This window comes from Drosophila kikkawai, chromosome 2L (genome assembly GCF_030179895.1).
Source record: "Drosophila kikkawai strain 14028-0561.14 chromosome 2L, DkikHiC1v2, whole genome shotgun sequence".
Taxonomy (NCBI): Eukaryota; Metazoa; Arthropoda; class Insecta; order Diptera; family Drosophilidae; genus Drosophila; species Drosophila kikkawai.
Genome location: NC_091728.1, coordinates 5,372,239 through 5,390,188, shown reverse-complemented (window position 1 = coordinate 5,390,188; position 17,950 = coordinate 5,372,239). Strand labels below are relative to the sequence as shown.

Sequence of the window (17,950 nt, the reverse complement as noted above, 5' to 3'; positions counted from 1 at the left end):
TGGACGCCTCCTTCCCGGAGGTCTGATAAGTTTGCTGGCTTGCTTCTTGAGTGGCTGATAAAACTGCACATTTCTCTGGCGAACAAATTCGTTGTGATACTTGCCATCAGTCAAAGTGGATGCCCAGTTTATTGGCCCTTCACATTGCCGCCATAAACAAATCATATCAAGTGGGGATTAACGCTGAAACCCTGATAAGTGTTGTTATTATTTCCAATCATTCCCTGATTATATTAATTGGGTTAGCATTGTGTTTTCCTAGTGCTATAATGTTAGTCCATATTTAGGCTTCCTATGTAGGAATACTGCCAGCTTTAGTACTGTCCATCTTTTCCTTTTAATTTCTAATAAAAAAAGGGTTTTGGATATCAATATTTTATCGGTATTTGCTTTATTTTTACTTCAGTATCACTTACAAAATTGCAAAAATTATGCATTCTTAGGGTTATTCCTTTATAGTTACCCTTCTGGGCATATTTTATTTTTTTGATTAATGTATATTGTCCGATCTATAGTTAAGTAAGTTAATTAGTGAAATGGAAATTAAGTACTAGACTTTGACAGTGTCAGAGTGTGAGATGGCTCTTGGAGAGTTTCCCATAAATAACAAACAGTAAGTATGCTCTCTGACTCACCATTCACCTGCTATTTAGTTAATACAACTGAGTTTTCAAAATAAAGTAAACTCTTTATTTAATGAAAATGGTTTTGATTAAAAAGTTTAAAACTAAATCGAAAACAATACTTTCAAGAAATGCTCTCTATATATATATATTGAGCTTTCCAATATCAAACGAATACATATAGTAAATTGAAATCTTTTTATTTTATTAACCGTAAACATAAAATAAAGAGTTTACTTCATTTTGGTAAAAACATGTTGTAGCATACGGACATATTTAATTATTTGTGCAAAGGTTAACTTATTCAAAGTAGGCTTCGGGTAAGGATTAATCAATATTTGAACTGTAACATAATGTGCTTCAGGCTGAGGTAGAGAGACAGCACTAAATTTAAGGTTGCGGAGGGTCCAGAGATAATCGGAGATAGTTGGGCATAGATGTATCGTTGGAAAAGTGTTAAGGGGATTACGTGGTTATAGTTAAGTACTTGAGTTGAGCAGTCTTCGTAAAATACGTGCACTGTATGGAACATTTTGGATTATCTTTAAGCACGAAAATATAATACGTTCCGACTCGATGCATATTTTCATTCGCGTGTTACGAGCTATAAAACAGAATAAATAAATAAATACTATTAGCGCCACATTTTACTTTTCGTTCATCATGCTAAACTTGTCGGCCATCAGCGTTAGCACTTTTTCCAATTTGCTGTGACGATCCTCAGCCTTGGCAGTGGCTCCAGAACTACCCCAAAGGAATTTCACATGGAACTCGGTGCTGCAAGGAAAAAAGAGGATTGTTAAGGTGTCCCCTACACATACATTTCACTGGCATCTCACCGGAAAGCGTCTGCAAGGAGCTCATCCAGTCTGGTGCTGGCTTCCTCTAGAATAACCTTGGCATTCTTTCGGAACAGATCCAGGTTCTTGAGGAATCCCCGAGAGGCATCCAAATGTAGGAAATTGATGGTCATGCCAAAGTCATCGGCCTTGGACTCCCAAGGAGCTATGCAGGTGTGATATAAAGCCGGGCGATCGTCAATGTTCGAGTGATTTATAATGTCCATGACGGGACGATCGATTAGCAGGGCGTAGAGCAGGACATGGGGTACGGTCGTATTGGGAGCCTGTGGATTGGAAGCCTCGTTCATGCTGATCAGTGTAGGACGCAGCTTGGCCTCAAAGGTGAAAGCGCTGTCCGTGAATTGCTGCCTCAGGATGTGCCAGGCTTGATCAAGCTTTTGGATCTGCAAGTGGAGGGACAACATGTGAACTCTTTCTTTATTGGATGTAAACTTGTAGAACACTCACCTGCTGCATGCACAGTCCCAGCATGATGGCACTGAACCCAAACAGATTCCCCAGGGCCGTCTTTGTCTCAACCGCAATCTGAATCCACTTGCTGAGGAGCTGGGCCCGGTCCAAGTCCGTTTGACAGGTTAGTATGGTTACAGCCACCATCAGCTTGATGCACTGTGTCCGCTCGATGATGTCCTCGCGAAAGAGCTTGCCATGGGGCAGTGTCAGCAGCTCGATGCCTGAGCAGCTCAGATAGTAATCGTCCTCGTTGGTCGGTTCCTCTAGGAACAGTCCAATATCGATGCGGGTTATATGTTCGGCCAAGAGCTTAGGACCAGTCTCCAGGAGCATCATTTTAAAGGTGTTCAAAGCATCGCCGTCCAGGGGCTTGTTTTCCACGGAAGGAAGCAGCAGAGTGCTGAAGTTCTCAAAGTCGAATTTGCTTGCCTGCAAAATAATTAAAATATACATTTATTGTTGATTTGAAAAATATATATTAATTAAATTAAACAAGTCATTTAACTAACCGTTCTTGTTTCCTCAATAGCCATGGTAAACAGCTGCTCCTCGGCTGCATACGCATCGAACTCTGTGAAGCTCTTCAACGTCCCATTGGAGATGGAGCTGGTCATGAACCTCGGATTCTTGATGATCACTCCCCGCTGAATGCTCATCACTTCGCTGGCATCACCCAGAGCCGAGTCCCCAGAACCGTTACCCGAGTCCGATCCACTGGCCTGGTAGGCCAGCACAGCGGCCATTGGTTCCTTTCGTGGCTTGGGCGGTGGACTGGGCGGCCTGGAGTCTGTCGGCGGTGAGTCCATGCTACAGTTTCTTCCAAGGCTCGAAATCCGTGCCGCCGCCTGTTGTCGTAGCGTCTGGGAGGCCAGAGTACTGGGTCGTGGCAGAGAGTGGGTAGTGAATTTGCTCTCCAGATGCTGCTGCTGCTCACTGGTGGGGTTGCACCTGGCGATGGTCTGGAAGCGTGTCAGCCCGTTGCCATTTCCGTTTGCTAATTCCTGCAATTGCTGTTGCTCCTGCAGCTTGTTTATGTTGCTCACCACCATGGCCTGGGCGGGAGTCAGGCTTTGGGAGCGCTGCTGCTTCTTGCATGGAAGCCGCGGTGGCGACGGAACTTCACGTCTGGCCCGCGGAGGCGAGCAGTGTGGGCTGGCCGGGGAGCCCGGTGGCTGCTGCTGCGAGGGATCGAAGCGGAAGACACCGGCACTGCCTGATCCTATCCCCACGTTGCCACTATTGCCCATCGGAGAGTTCAGGGGACTTAGACCACGGAGGCCGGCCAGCATTTGGGTGTGCAGCTGATTGCCCACGATCTTGTGGCCGTAAAAGGAGAGCGGATAGGTGCGATTGCAGGGGAACTGTATAAGAGCGCCCGAAGCTGCTGATATGGGCTTGCCGGAGCCCACGTAAAAGGTGATGAGGTCGGGGACCGTGTCAAAAGCATCCTCCTCAAACTGGAACTGCACGCGCTCATACACAGTTTCCGGTTGAAGTACCAACTGAAAGTGAAGGAATTTATAGAAGTTCAGAAATTAGACTGGTATACTTTTCGGCGGCCATTATTTTCTTTAGACTTCAGTTCATTTCTCGCATAAACCGGAAATGAATTCCTTTCCTCAACATGTTGATATAATATGGAACCCACCTTATTGAGAACAAAGTGCAGGACAGCCGCCTTGCTCCGGCAGCTGAGCACATAATTATCCGGCTGAGAGGCGCAATCCCGGACCAGAAAGTCTCCCTCCCGCTGAACGATCTCCTCCGCGCGCTGGCGTGGCAGGGCTCCATGATACCAGGCATGCGAGCGCAGCTCTCGGGCATCCAGGCTCAGCTCCCACTCAAGTGCCTTCTTCAAGGCGATGGCTTCCTGCTGCTCGCTTGGATTCGGATGTCCGCTGGCCAGTGGCGTGGACGCCTTGCTGCCGTTGTAATTATCCATCTCACAGTCGCCGATCTGCCAGTGGGGGCTATTGTCCTTGCAGCGCGGTCTCAGTTCCTCGTAGCTGTTGAAAGCGGGAGAGTTAATTTCCCTTATTTTGGGTAATTTATTGCCAACAACGGGCCAATCCCCTCACTTGCGGCCCGAAGGAAATTTACTCCCACAGGATTTGGTCCTTGGTATATGAAGATTTTTTTGTTTGAAGTTCAAGAGCAAAAAATACAATTCAAATTGTAGTAAATTTTACCTTGTGATTAATAAAAGGTCTTGTGTAAGGCAGAAGAAGAATTAGAATCCACTGATTTTAAAACTGAGAAGCTTTCTTCCGAGTTATCAAGTCACAACGCCCTTTGGGTTGAATGCTTTATAATCACCTCAAAGTTGGGCTAGGATACGCCCTAACATGTTTCGTCCTTGTCCTAGCTGTTAGTTTGCAGACACCATTCGATTCAAAGTTTAAAATGTGGCTCTAAAAACCATCTAAAATATATTTTTTTTTATCACAGACCCAGCCCTTGAACGTGAATACACTTTCTAGGCCTTCCTTTAGATTGCAAACGTCTGAACTCTGCGCTGCTCGATTCCGCTCTGAAAATGTAACGGCAATGCCCTCCCTTCGAGTGTCCTTACAAGGGTTGCTCTCTGCGCCCTGCTTGCTCCTTGCTACTCCGCCCGGTTTGTTTTGGTTTTTGCTTTCGAATTTCTACGCCGCTTTAAGTCCTTTTTGGATGGGAAATTCTTAGAGCATGCGCAGGCTTTCCTGTTATCGATATATGTGTATTTAGATATGCACTTGGGGAGTAGCGAAAATCAAACAGGGAAATTGTGGATCTATATTCTATAACGCCAGACTTTTTCTTTCTTAATTAATTAAAATAAATAGTAATTTTGAAAAGGAGAGCGTTTTTGTAGGGAATGCTCTAAAATTTAGTAGGAAATTTAGTAACACTCACATTGTAGATGTATCGTCAAAGTTGAGCTGCTTTAGAACCTTTCCGCTTTTGGTTCTGATCACTCCGGGTCCACTATCGCCGCTGCCCGCCATATCAAGAGGGCTGATCTCCCCCAAATACACCAGCGGACAGGAGTTCTTGCGGGTGGGAACAGCCCGAGGCACACTGCTTGCTACTGGGAGTTGAAGATCAGATTTGGGAAACTTACCTATATCTTAGATTTGGACTTGCCTTCCAGGTTCATAGATTGACGCCGCTTGGCCCGCACCCCTAGCAGACTATTGGCCATTTTCTGGCGATGAGAGCCGCGCACACCGCATTTCTTGAGCTCCTTATCCGTTATTTCCACCACATCGTCTACGATGCTGAACTCCTGAAGGTTGCCTACGGTCGAGCAGGGTTTTTAGTTAAGGTCGGAGCTCTAACTGATGATTCAAACCTTCATATTGCTGCAGATTCAGGAGATCCAGCCACTCGACTATGCTCATTCGCGAGTTGTGCACCATCACGGCCAAGTCTTCCCGCCGACGCACTGTGCTCGGGTACCGGAAGTTCCACAGGATGCCTTTGGAAAGGTTTCGGATTATTAAAAAAAACATGGAGTGTAGCTGGGACCGCGATTCCATCACTCACTACTTCTTCGATTTACGGGTTCTACGGGTCGCGGCTGGACATTGCCCATTGTGAAGCAATAGTGTCGGATGCCACACGCACAGATCCGTAAAATATACAACTGGTATCTTTCAATAAGAACTGTATCTTTTTCGGTTCGCACTCAACCTCGCGCTGCGCTTTGCGTCAAATAACTGAACGTGAGCAACTGAAAGCCAGCGGAATTCAACTGAATGGGAATAGTTTTGGGAATCAGTGAAGACTGTATACCCTGCTATACTTTAGATATAGTATAACATAATATAAAACAAATATTAGGAAATTGATAGAGTTATTTAAAAGGCTAATATAAATATTATCTTTATTTAATGTTTACCTTTAGTTTAATTTTACTTTCAGTTCCATTAAATACTTGACCTTAGCTTTAAAGTCAACCTACATTCTCCCCAGATGATAACCTGATTAACAATGAACCAAGTGTAAGTAATACTTCAATGTCGTTGTGGATCAACCCACTGGATCAACACTTTTTGTCTAATTACTGCTCTCCGGAATACTCTTCTCTCCGCGCTTGACCACCACGAACTTGAATGCTTCCCCTCCGTCTGTTCTAGGCATATCGGCTTTTATCGTTGTCTTGATTAGGAGAAGGTCTCTCCGTCGTTGTCGCCACTTCTCATATTCTGCTGATCGCAGCTATATTCCCTTAATTAATTTTTTTTTCCGTTGCGTTATGTATGAAAGTGGCATTGCGTATTGATAATACTGCTGTATTCTGTGGAATTGTGGGGCTTTTGTTTTCTTTTCGGAGAGGCAAAAAGACACAGCGTTCGGACAAGTTGTAGTGTTATTTACTTTGACATTTATTTTAGAATAATTTATGTTTAACAAATGAAGCTTATTCGTATTTCAATAATTTAATAATAATAATTTATACACATCCTTATGGCGATACATCTGTAGAATGCATGTAAAAGTACGACTACTCGACCACATCAATTACTATGTTATCATCATCGTCGTCGGCCTGCTCGCTTAACGCCACGCTGGAGGAGCTGTCGGAGCTGTAGTCGAGGGCCTCGTGGGCATTTCCAGCTCCCGGAACACTGGCCCCCTTAGAGCCTCCACTGCCTATTCCTGCACTGGGTGCAGACGTTGGCTGCTGGTGCTGTTGGGGCTGCTTCTCCTGACCGCTTTTCAGATTCTCCCGCGTATGCCGCCACTTCATGCGACGGTTTTGAAACCACACCTTGACCTAATACGTAATAGAGTTGATAAGTAATTAGTAAGTTATATATTTTTATTTTTAGAAACATAATTTTATCGTATTTTGCAAACGAAAAGCTTTACTCTACTTTAAAAATAATAATAATTGTAATAATATTTGGTACAAAGTTAACCCAGTGAATCCTGAATCAGACAACTTTAAAAGCTTTTATAGAACCCTTTTGCTCAAGTATATCCACTAATTTAACTTTCCACAATCTGAAAAACCCTATTTCCTCACCTGGGCGTCTGTGAGGTTGAGTCGAGCTGCCAGCTTGCGGCGATCTGGCTTGGTGATGTACTTCTGCTGCTGGAACTGAATCTCCAGGCCCTTTCGCTGCAGATTGGTGAAGACGGCCCGTGACCAGGAGCGCTTCCGTTTTCCATTATTGCCGCCGCCGTTGCAACCATTGTTGCCATGGCTGCCATTTTGGGGTGTGGCATCGGCAGGTGTCGTGGTAGTGTGGTCCAGGAGCTGCTGCTGCGACTTGCCCAGAAACCGCTGTTGCTGCGTACACTGGAGGTTCTTGAGACTATGAAGGGGCGCCAGCAGGCCCGAGGCTGCTATCGTCGAGCTATGTGGCGGAGGCTTGTGTTGCTGATGGAGGTGCTGCTGATGGTGCTGCTGGTGATGTTGATGGAAGCGGAGGAGCGCGTTTGTGGCCAGCGTGGGATATGTGGATGTGGCTGTTACGGTGGATGAAAAGAGGGAAGACAAATGAAATAACACGATACATTTCAGTTACTTGACAAACTCAAGATGTTATAATTGTTATAATATCCTCTTGATATAAGCTTAATATATTTATATTTAAAAAAAATATGAAAATGTCAATGACTTTATTTAATTTCAGTTAATAATAAACAAAAATTGGTTAGAGATAGTTATGGCTTTTTATTATTGTTATCTTATTTTGTTGCCAAACAATATTGTTTTTTGTTCTTCCGCTGCTTAGTTTACACAATCCATCGATTATTTATTTTTATATGGCGAACCCCATTACTTATGGGGCGCATCCTCCCGGCCCTACATCCGGGGGAAATAATATATTTTTTGTTGAACAAAATTTACGAATTTCCTTATTCACAGAAGTCGCAATCCCAAAAACAATAATATTATTTCTCTCTGGCTGAAAATATGAAATCCGAATTTTCTTTGTTTGAGTAAATTATTTTGTTCAATGAAACTCACGTTGAAAATATTTAAATTAGTTTGTTTATAATAAAATTTTCACTTAATTGGAAATAATCATTGAGGCATTTTTGTGGCCGCGGGGCGAATACCCAATTGTTTACCCCACACACACACGGGAATCAGAACAACAACAATTATCGCTAAGAGAGCGAAAATTATTTGGGGTAATCGAGCACAACATGGGGCACACGAGGTTAAGCCGAAAGCCAAATGCTTTCTTTTGGCTAAATGTTTTTTAAATATCTGAATCCATGCATATATAAGTTTTCAAAATCGTTGCCTTGTGGCAACTCCTAAACTAGTTTATGCATTTTTTATTGGTCTTTTCCATAAAGACTGTGTGCCTTGTTTGTGTGCTCTCGGCATGAGTCTAATTGTCTTCGTGGAGAGCGCTTTATTTACTCAAGGAAAACACTCTACGAGTCCGCCGTCTATTTACATTACAGCGGAAATGCGCCGCTGCACTGCTAAATGTATCTGTGTATCTGCATCGAGCCTGCAAAGGTTAATAACGCCTTAATTGGGCATTTGGCATTTGGTTTGTGTCAACCGTCGGCGGTTTGTTTTAATGAGTTTTTACCGATTTTCATCACCTGCCCAGGCCGCTGCCTCTGCACAACGCCAGCTCCTTAATTGCCTACTTCAAGATCCATTTGTAAATATTTTGTGCGCCCGCAGCCCGGTAAATATCTTAATGAGTTCTGATAATTGCGGGGCGTGATCTTAAATCACTCGTGCTCCATCCATGCGGATGCATTCCCCGAGAGGATGTGTTTGCACTGCAGGTATACTGCTATTTTTAAGTTCGTTTCGATTTATTGGCACGCCCTGACAGGATATTCCATATTTATGGCTAGGCGAATATTTCACGGCTCATTCCACCATATTGGGGAAAACTGCGAATGAACTTTTGGCTGAAGTTGAATGCTTTCTCAGAAACCATGCATTCCATGGATTGGGCCATCTGCTCCTGACTAGCCACGAGTTTACTTTACGACTTTTCGGTCAATTTATGCATTTTTATACCAAATATTCGTAGAGTATTGAGGTGTTTTGTAAGTGTATGACAGGATAAAGGATGCAATTTGGCATGAATTGCTGTGGGTTTGCTAGCAATGCAAATATTTTTAAAAAGTAATTCTTTTTGAATGAAATAATAAGTTTTTACGTTGCCCAGTGCCCTGCCTTTGATAGCAAACAGAATATAAATGTTTTATTGAAAAATTGTGGCTAAATACAACAATTTTTAAAGTTAAATAGCAATTTTTTTAAGTAATAACTTTCAGAATACTTAAAACACAAGACACACCTCATTATTTCCCTCACTTAATTTTAATTTTAAAATAGTACACAATACACCTGAATTCCTGTATTCTTCTTAAAGTCATCCAAGAATTTTTCCCATGAAGATCAGTGATTCGTGATTCGTTGGGCGCTAGAACGCAGTTCAAATCGGATTAACATACTTATAAATGGTTAATTAATTAGGCACACGGCGCCGGATTATTGCTCAGACAACATTTTTATATCAGAGAAGAATCTATTTTAGCTTAGCCATCGATCGGTGAATCGATCGATCGCAGACCAAAAAAAAGGGGAAACAATCAAACAAACTACTCAACACCAGGCGGGACAGACAAACAGCAACACAGAGTCGGAGAATACAGAGAGAGGAGAGAGAGAGCTGGAGAGCTAGGCCCGAGATTTTATGATGTGCGATGCGATAGGATCAATCCATCACGAAATGAGGAGTCTTCATAGGAGGCTGGGGGCCGAGCAGGTTGAACGCGGCAGGTAGCCTCCACGAAAGGCCACCCCAGTGGGTGGCTGTGTGTAAATAGTTGGCCTTTGGCTTGGCCCCTAAAAATACCGCTTGGCTTCCACAGACTCAATCATTCAGTTAGTCATTCGGTTAGCCCATCGGGCAGCTATTCTCCGTCATTAGCCTAAACGGCACCAGCACCTCAGCCCCACATCGGTTAGAGTCACAGTAGTTGGGCCTGTGGCGCCACATCTATCAGAGATCAATGGCTCCTTACGTACCAGGCCTACACATCTCCACCTGTACCTGTCGCTCCCGCTAGATAGCTCCTCACATCCTCACATTTTCTTTATCATCGTTTCTTTGCCCAATCTGTACAGAAACGGAACAATTCATTACAGAGGCCAATTAGACGGATAGCTATCTGTATCTGCCCATGAATGACGGACCAATTGCTCAAGCAAATAAACAAACTTTTTCACCCGTTCCGCGCCAACATCAAGTTTATTTTCAAAGTCTGATTCTTAATTTGTTCATAAATCGTTGTTCATTTTGGGATTTGTTATTTTTAATTTAATTTATTTAATGTGGCCACAGGATTGATGAAACCCCTTCAAAGGCAGTTTGTTTTTTTTACCACAGCGCTTGTTGATTGAGGAAATGTCGGATTTAATGCTCCTTACTAATTACCTCATTCATTTTCACCTCGGCAAAATGTGTTTGAAAACCGTTTAAAATTGATGATAATTTTTAATAAATTCTTTCGCAGAAGTTTATAGCTGAATTTATCTTTCCGTACAGCTTATTTTGAATATTTTAAAACCGGACGGGAAAAGTCTCAAAGGCAACCATTATTTTTCAGTTTAATGCTTTTATCCTGAAGTAATATATTATTTTGTTGGTACTTTAATAAAACTTTTAATTAATATTCAGTTAAATTTTAACAAATTTCTTTGATTTGTTAAATTATTGGATTATTTCTTTAAAACAGAGGGATAATACTCCACTTTAAGTACTCTAGTCCATCTAACCTGTCCGTTTGCTTGTCTTGCTATCTGTCTATGTCTATATGTCTGTGCGTCCATATGTCTACATGTCCAAATGTCTATATGGCTGGCTGAAAAATTCAGAAAAATCTTAGTAGTTCACCAAATTTTTAGGAAATAGTAGAAATAATTTTTTGTTTAGTGGTTGGTTTAGTGAAAGTCTTTTTTTTTTATTTAGTAAAAGGGATTTGTAGTTATTGTATTTTAATGTAGAAAAGAACCACATACATATAACATACAGCTATCTTTTTCGAAATGTTGTATTTTGAAGCACAATATTTATTTTTGTTTGTATTTTAGGAAGGTGGAAATTCAAATGACGAACAGAAAAGTAGAATAATAATGGTTAGATTGATTTGCTTACTGTGTGCTTTATTAAAAAAAAGTTCCTTAACCAACATAAAATTGGCTTCATTTTGATAAAAAAACTTTTCTTAAAAAACAAACAAAATTATCATAATTTCACTTGTATATCTATGTTTATATTCATGTTTTGTTAACATATTCCAAAGCAACAATCACCATCCCTCTTTTTGTTTATCGATAATAATTTCCAATAAAATGATGATATTACCAAGTCGTATTCTTTTCTTTCACAATCTTCGACAATATGTTGGCACATTTCCTGCCCACGAACCCGCCTTACCCATCCCTTACAATCATCGAAAGTCCTCAGACAGTTAGCACCCACTTGACAAGAATTGTATATAAAACAGAATGGGGGAAAAGGCTCCTCATACTATGTTGGCCCGGGATGCGTAAAATGGAAGCAGCTTGTTAAACAATGAAAATGTTATATTCGAAAACCCAACCACACACAGAATATACATATTTCTCACTATTTTTCTTATAAACAAGATCAAAGTGCAGTGCATGAGAAGTCGTCGTCTCCAGATATACAAAAGCAGCAGGAAGTAACGTAAATACTCGAAACATATAGAGATATTTTGTTGTCGATTTCAACAAACGAATTGTTTTCGTCAAAACCAAGGAGCAGGCAACATTTGGCCGCTGGAATATTGCACAATATGGCCACAGATCAAGTAATAATTCCAATAAAAATACTCGATTTATAGCCAGCGCTAGATTGGTCTTTAAGACTTCCCTTTTGCCTTTCCAGGAATGTTTCACTTTTGTCATAATACCCTGGCCGAGAGTTTTATGATTTTGACAAGAAGTTTGTGTTGAGGCATTTTTATACCCTTGCAGGGTATTATAATTTCAGTCAGAAGTTTGCAACTTCACTGCGTTCCGACCTTTCCGACCCTATAAAGTATATATATTCTTGATCAGCATCAACAGGGGAATCTTTCTAGATATGTCAGGAAGAAATAGATTTTTTGGCCATTTTTGGAAAATTTTATAAGGGGTTACATCATTAAAATTTTTGATTTTGATAAAAAATTGAATTTTCAAAATTTTTAATTGAAGTATGCAGATTTATTAACTGTAGAAAATCTTGCACAGAACAGTTTTCCGATTTAAAATTAATGCTCTTTTGGCCGAGTTATGATATTTTTAATTTTAAAAAATTATGAAGTTTTTTAATATATAAAATCTGATTTTATAATACAAAATAATATTTTGCTAAGTCAAGGAATCATTTTCGACCCCATAAACCATATATATTCTTGATCAGCATTAACATGCGAATCTTGCTAGACATTTCCGGAAGAAATCGATTTTTTGGCCATTTTTGCGAAATTTGATAAGGGGTTACATCATTAAAATTCGCAAAAATGGCCAAAAATTTTGATTTCTTAAAATTTTAAATTTGGTATGCAGTTTTTTTAAATTAATAAAAACTAACACAAAACTGCTTTCCGAATCGAAATTAATGCATTTTTGGCTTAGTTATGATATATTTTAATTGCTACCTGCAAGGATATACAAACTTTGGCTGGCCAAAGCTAGCTTTCTTTCTTGTTAAACTAATAAAATAATTTGTGTTTTGATTTTCATAGAAAAGAAGGTGTAATGGCCATGTAAACATTATAAAACAGTCTACGAAAAAAGAAAATTGGAAGCTGCCTATTTATTATGCATTTTCTTTGGAAAAGATTAGTAAAAAAGATTTAGTTACCGAAGGGTAATATTCTTTCGAGTAAAGTCGTATTTTTCTAACCTTTTATTATTGATATTGTACTATAAATATATTTATATTCAATTTTATTTTATCGGATTTCAAAGACATCTAAGATAACTCCGTATAAAACCCTTCAACCCTTCTTTTTATCGTATTTAAGGTAATTAAGGAACTAAAAAATTTCAATACTTGGCAGCGTTGCTTAAATTATGAAACAACGGGAGTTCTTTGAGGAAAATTGCCAAGCTAAGAACTCCGACTCTAGAAATATATTTTTTAGTACGCACCATGTTCTGCTGCCCGAATGGGTGTCGGTCTCAGTACCGATTTGTAATCCATACACATCCCAGGATATAATTTATCGAGTCCGACGTAGGAGTATAGATGCGATGCAGTTGCTGGCGCGGCGGCAGGATGTAGGAGCTGCCCGAGCTTAGGAACTTCTGCTTTTGCTTGGCTAAAGCAGCGCGGAAAAGTGCAGCAGGAGAAGGCATTACCGTCGCAGCAGGCCCATGACGCGGGGGAGGACGAAGGACTGGACTCGGAGGAGCCCAGCAAGCGATCAACGCTGAAGCTCAGCTTTACTTTGGTGGTGCTGGTGGTGGCGGGGGGCGACGTGCTGGCTGGGCCAGTGTCGGTTCTGGGGGCTAACTCTTCGGCAGGAAGACCGCGATCACTCCTTTCGGAGACAGTACAGTTCGCGGTAGGCGCCGGCACCTTCACCTCGCACATTTGAGTGCTGAGGTTCTCGGGCATACTCTGTTCCATGCTGGCGGCACTTTCGTGTAGTAACATTTCGTGGCTAATAGTTACATGTCAATTTGCATCGATCACCGAACACTTCGATCACCGAAGAAGTAAATAACAACGAGAAATTAATTTACACTTAACATGTCACTTGTGTATTTAGCCAAACGCCGTCGCTTGGAACTGAACAGAAAACTAACGAGGGATCGATCGGGAGACCCTAAGCACCGATGAAGCGCTTTGCAAGACAGCCCACACAGAACTGATCGGAACCGGCCGGGATCGATTGCCTTTGGCACACACCACACGAAATGATCGGCCGTTTAGGTAAATCTCCCTGAGATTGTATGTTCCCAGCATCCTACAGTGGGTCAGGAATTTATTATATGTGTAATTACATTTTGGGGAAATTAAATACAAGATTAATATAATCAATATGTGCAATTACATTCTATAATTTAGTTATCGGCGATAAAAATGTCTATATTAATATATAATATATTAAAAAATCTTGTACCCACTGTAAACCCATACGGATAGAAATCTTGGCATACAGTTCGCTTGTGTTTACACACAAACACGCCGCTGTGTCATTAGCTCGGCACAAAAATTGTTTCCTCAATCGGTGCTAAGTTTTGTTTACTGGATTTTCCATATGTTCCCGTACTCCCCACTCACACACACACACACACAGCGAGATCAGCGAATTCCGGTTCCCTTGTGCCCACAACATGTGGAGAAGCCATGGCTCGACGACTGGTGGCCAATGCGAACGATCCATTCCAGTGGGCGGAGCCAGAAGCGTGAGGTCGTGTAGCCGATGCGGAATCTCTCTGCTTGCGGGAGGAACGCGGGGCAAACCACAAAGCGATCTCCATTAACTCTATTAGTTCGCCAGTCCATACAGTGGGTAAAGGTGGTGACTGTAGAACCCCGATCTAATCACATTTTAAAAATAAAGTAGAAGACTGATTATTATGATCGAATTTGAATTCTGTATAGGTTCAGGTTCAATTGCAATATTCAAGGGTATACACAAACGTCGGCTACCCAAAGTAGTCAATATTTCTTGTTAGATTTAAAAGCCTAATCCTATCTCTTAATTGCTAGTTCCTTTTACATTATTCTACTTTCATCAAATTGAAGTTTAAAGGGGAAATTACTTAATTTAGAGGTTTTGTTTTGTTGATGTCGTGGGATACTTTTATTATTTAGTAGAAGTTAGTATTGGGAAACTAGCTGGCATTGTTTTTTATTCCAAAAAGTCAAAAATAAAATCTTTGCAGAAATCTGAATTTCGATTTATATATTTAGCAGGACAACTTTCTCATGCATTTGGTTATTCAAAAACTTCAATCTTATTAACTTCAATATATTAACGGCTACTATAAATGCTATAATAAGAATAATAATAATACTTCAGGGATATGAAAAAAATTTATTTTGTTAAATTTGCTACATAAACTTTAAGGATTTGAAAACTCTTCCCTTATTCCTTACCCTTCGCAAAAACAATATATGTATATATACCCTAGCAATCCACGGAAATCGCGTGTGGGAAGAGTAAGAATATACAAATTTTTAAGTGAAACTTGTGTTATATTGCGTTATTAATAGGAAGTCTGTCGTGACCGCCTTTAGCTTATGTACTTTCTGGCAGAAAACAGCCACCCCCGAGGGAGTATTCGGTGCCCAAACGTCCCAGTACCGCAAGCCCACAAATTGACCCAGAAAAAATCCGATATGCAAATGCACTCCTCAGGTAAAGGAAGTGAAAACAGGAAGCACACGCTTGAAGCCTGCGACATTTTTGATGCCCTAAAATCAAGGATATTAAGTGAAATATTTCTAATATAAATACTTAAAGGACTCAGGATATTTCGAAACTTCTCTGCTCCATATATTTACGTGGCAAAAAAAAAGTGTGAAATAAGTTAAAGTCCAATTTACAAAATTTAAATTTTAAAGACATTTATGTATTATTTAAATTCATCATACATTGGTTTCTTAAATTTCATTTTACATTTTTCTTGGATTGTTAACTAGTTGAAGGACATGGTAGTAGAAAAGGAAGTAAATGAAACGCAATCAAACAGACACGAACAGCACTCCTTATTAAGGAGAAATCGCAGGCGAAAGTTGCGGGGCAACTCAATTTAAGTTAGCCAAGGAACAGTACGTCTTACACACTGGAATGGAGTCGTTCTCGTCGTCCTCGACTATTCCGTCTCCACTGCTACGTAGTCTAGACGGAATGGAGAGTCCGGACATCTGCGAGCCGCCGCAGGAGGAAGAGGAGTTTTGCTTTCGATATCCGAGCTACATGTTTCCCGACGTGGAGTACAACAAGGAGGATGTGCCACTACCGTTTAAGGCCTCACCGGACTCACTGTTCAACCTGTGCGCCGCTGTCGTAGATTCCCAAGCCCGTACGGAGGTCTTTAAGTGGAGTATCAACGATGTGACCGACTGGTTGCGCAATTTTGGATATCCTGAATATGAGGTGAGAAGTCTGGGATCAAAGGAAGAGTCTCCAAATAGACCCTTTTGTGTGGTTTCCACTTTCTGTTATCACTTAATTTCGGTTAACAGGCGATTGTGTAATCCAATAATGTTAACGATCAAATTGACTGATATTTAAGTTATATTAAAAGTTAAAGCGATTGGTGCTATAACCTAATATTTAAAACATAATATAATAACCTCTAAAAACATTTTCCGTGTGGTATGTGCTCTTTTACGAACAGGAAACTTTCCGGGAAAACTATATTGATGGCCACAAACTACTGAATTTGGACGCCGTATCTCTGGTGGCCCTCAACGTAAAAAATTTCGAGCACATTCGCCATCTGGGCCGTGGGATTCGAGCTCTTTACCGCAAGGAGCTGCAGACTGCGACAGAGACTAAGCATCAGAGCGAAGTCTACAAGACCTTCCGGGCCCGCACTGGGCGGAGGTACGAAGGGTTGAGAGAGACGGAGCTCCTGGGCCGTATGCACATGATTCGGTCTGTTTTTCGGGATGTCAACGACTGGGATCTCATGGAGCTGCATCTCTCCCGGACACCGGTTAGGCGGTACCGAGAGGTCATTGCTGGATCCAGGCGCTACAGTCTTTATGGACCCTCTACAGCTCGCAGGGAGCCCATCATAACGGATGATGTTGATACCACAAATTGGTTTAACTTTGGAGATTGTTACTAATTGTTATTTAATTTAAGGATTCATTTTTATTTCATATATCATGGTTAGCAGTAAACTTGTATCGTTTGAGAAAGTGTTAAAGGAATGCGTGTTATTAAATTTTGAAAGAATATTCAAATATTCAATATCAAAGCTTAGATAGCTTATAAACATTTCGTACTTTGCCATTTTTTGTATCCTAAGCTTGTTTGTCCACTAAAGTTACATTTCTCTGTCATAAACAAAAATCACTCACTTTCCCTTAACCCGACCACTTCCCCGCCCCCGCCCCTCGGGGTTATTGATTCTGTCCAATCAGTCGACACGGCGCATTGATCACTTATCGCTCTCGCTTGTTGGCGTTCTTGTTGTTGTGGGCTGCTCGATCGCTCCGTTCCTGTTCGCGTCTGTTCACGTGTTTAAATTTATTGATTGTTCTCCTCACAAAACACGGCATGCCTAAGACTGCCTTTTTCCTCGTCCAGCGTGGAGCAATCTCGCCGAGCGGACTGGACTGAGTTCCCGGTGTCCTGCTGTGCAGCATGGGAGACGTACGTGTGGTCGGTTTAGTTATATTTCTCGACATCTTGTGTGTCCGTCGATCGGCTGGTTGGTAATACATAGCTGAGTTCCGAGCTCAGGCCGTCGAGACTGAAGCCCCGGCTAGATGCAACCGTAGACGCTGGATGATCGCTGCGGTGCCACACACTGCCAATGCAAATCGTCTTCAGCCTTTATTAACTTATGCGCATTCAGATTACCTTAATAACTCGTTCCGTTAACACTTTATTATGTTCAAGGCTCGTAAATCGTTCCATCACCCCGGACAAGGTATCGAGAGTCGGGAGGGTCTGCTGCTCTGGCCTGGCCTGTGAACCCTCACAAGTTCCCAAGTTTTCAAGACGACGTTGGCGATTATGATTTATCGCATTTTAATCAATTGAAAACGTTTAAACGATACGCATCGATGGGAAATTATGAATGTGTGGCTGTCTTTAGGCTCCACAGTAGGCCACCAATAACAACGGCGCAACCAACCGACGACGAGGCGAACCCAAGCCTGGCCAAGATCGTCAGCATGCGTTATCCGACGCGTAACTCGTTTGTATTTCACTCCCCAAGCCTCCACAGACTCTCGGGTTACCAGGGGTCTGGAGATGGAGATCCGAAAATTTACGCGCGCCACATTACCCACAGAGCAGGAGCGGACTTAAAGAGTC

General features: G+C 41.5%; 4 protein-coding genes across 6 annotated transcripts; 1 reads left to right on the top strand and 3 right to left on the bottom strand.

The window, feature by feature from the left end:
- Positions 1-390: 390 nt before the first annotated feature.
- Positions 391-4,972, bottom strand: LOC108075971 (SH2 domain-containing protein 3C). Of its 2 annotated transcripts, none has more exons than XM_041776060.2 (6): positions 4,835-4,972; positions 3,588-3,945; positions 2,449-3,441; positions 1,934-2,368; positions 1,463-1,869; positions 391-1,400 (listed from the first exon to the last, which is right to left on the bottom strand). In XM_041776060.2, the coding sequence occupies exons 1-6, from the start codon at positions 4,924-4,926 to the stop codon at positions 1,271-1,273; spliced, it is 2,415 nt and encodes an 804-aa protein (XP_041631994.2). In that variant the 5' UTR covers positions 4,927-4,972; the 3' UTR covers positions 391-1,270. The 2 variants fall into 2 exon arrangements, with proteins under 2 accessions (XP_041631994.2, XP_017024109.1); XM_017168620.3 differs by lacking the exon at positions 4,835-4,972 and adding an exon at positions 4,256-4,580.
- Positions 4,973-5,042: 70 nt separating this feature from the next.
- Positions 5,043-5,590, bottom strand: LOC108075764 (uncharacterized). Its single transcript, XM_017168324.2, has 3 exons — positions 5,468-5,590; positions 5,274-5,399; positions 5,043-5,218 (listed from the first exon to the last, which is right to left on the bottom strand). The coding sequence occupies exons 1-3, from the start codon at positions 5,514-5,516 to the stop codon at positions 5,043-5,045; spliced, it is 351 nt and encodes a 116-aa protein (XP_017023813.1). The 5' UTR covers positions 5,517-5,590.
- An 814-nt stretch (positions 5,591-6,404) lies between these two features.
- H2.0 (Homeodomain protein 2.0) lies at positions 6,405-13,788 on the bottom strand. Its single transcript, XM_017168381.3, has 3 exons — positions 13,089-13,788; positions 6,954-7,399; positions 6,405-6,701 (listed from the first exon to the last, which is right to left on the bottom strand). The coding sequence occupies exons 1-3, from the start codon at positions 13,594-13,596 to the stop codon at positions 6,429-6,431; spliced, it is 1,227 nt and encodes a 408-aa protein (XP_017023870.1). The 5' UTR covers positions 13,597-13,788; the 3' UTR covers positions 6,405-6,428.
- Positions 13,789-14,793: 1,005 nt separating this feature from the next.
- On the top strand, positions 14,794-16,907 carry LOC108075830 (sterile alpha motif domain-containing protein 15). 2 transcript variants are annotated; one of them, XM_017168401.3, is made up of 4 exons: positions 14,794-15,111; positions 15,166-15,310; positions 15,595-16,051; positions 16,296-16,907. In XM_017168401.3, the coding sequence occupies exons 3-4, from the start codon at positions 15,743-15,745 to the stop codon at positions 16,749-16,751; spliced, it is 765 nt and encodes a 254-aa protein (XP_017023890.1). In that variant the 5' UTR covers positions 14,794-15,111; positions 15,166-15,310; positions 15,595-15,742; the 3' UTR covers positions 16,752-16,907. The 2 variants fall into 2 exon arrangements, with proteins under 2 accessions (XP_017023890.1, XP_070143831.1); XM_070287730.1 differs by having other exon boundaries at positions 15,166-16,051.
- Positions 16,908-17,950: the final 1,043 nt, after the last annotated feature.

Excerpts from the sequence above, each read along its gene's own strand:
- LOC108075971 (XM_041776060.2), bottom strand. The coding sequence starts at position 4,926 with ATGGCGGGCAGCGGCGATAGTGGACCCGGAGTGATCAGAACCAAAAGC. Across the intron at positions 3,442-3,587 it reads TGCACTTTGTTCTCAATAAG|TTGGTACTTCAACCGGAAAC; the intron begins GTGGGTTCCATA and ends CTTCACTTTCAG. Across the intron at positions 1,401-1,462 it reads CTCCTTGCAGACGCTTTCCG|CACCGAGTTCCATGTGAAAT; the intron begins GTGAGATGCCAG and ends TTTTCCTTGCAG.
- LOC108075764 (XM_017168324.2), bottom strand. The coding sequence starts at position 5,516 with ATGGGCAATGTCCAGCCGCGACCCGTAGAACCCGTAAATCGAAGAAGT. Across the intron at positions 5,400-5,467 it reads ACCCGTAAATCGAAGAAGTA|GCATCCTGTGGAACTTCCGG; the intron begins GTGAGTGATGGA and ends ACCTTTCCAAAG. Across the intron at positions 5,219-5,273 it reads GAATCTGCAGCAATATGAAG|GCAACCTTCAGGAGTTCAGC; the intron begins GTTTGAATCATC and ends GCTCGACCGTAG.
- LOC108075830 (XM_017168401.3), top strand. The coding sequence starts at position 15,743 with ATGGAGTCGTTCTCGTCGTCCTCGACTATTCCGTCTCCACTGCTACGT. Across the intron at positions 16,052-16,295 it reads TTGGATATCCTGAATATGAG|GAAACTTTCCGGGAAAACTA; the intron begins GTGAGAAGTCTG and ends TTTTACGAACAG.
- H2.0 (XM_017168381.3), bottom strand. The coding sequence starts at position 13,596 with ATGTTACTACACGAAAGTGCCGCCAGCATGGAACAGAGTATGCCCGAG. Across the intron at positions 7,400-13,088 it reads CATTCGGGCAGCAGAACATG|CCACATCCACATATCCCACG; the intron begins GTGCGTACTAAA and ends CCACCGTAACAG. Across the intron at positions 6,702-6,953 it reads TCAACCTCACAGACGCCCAG|GTCAAGGTGTGGTTTCAAAA; the intron begins GTGAGGAAATAG and ends ATTACGTATTAG.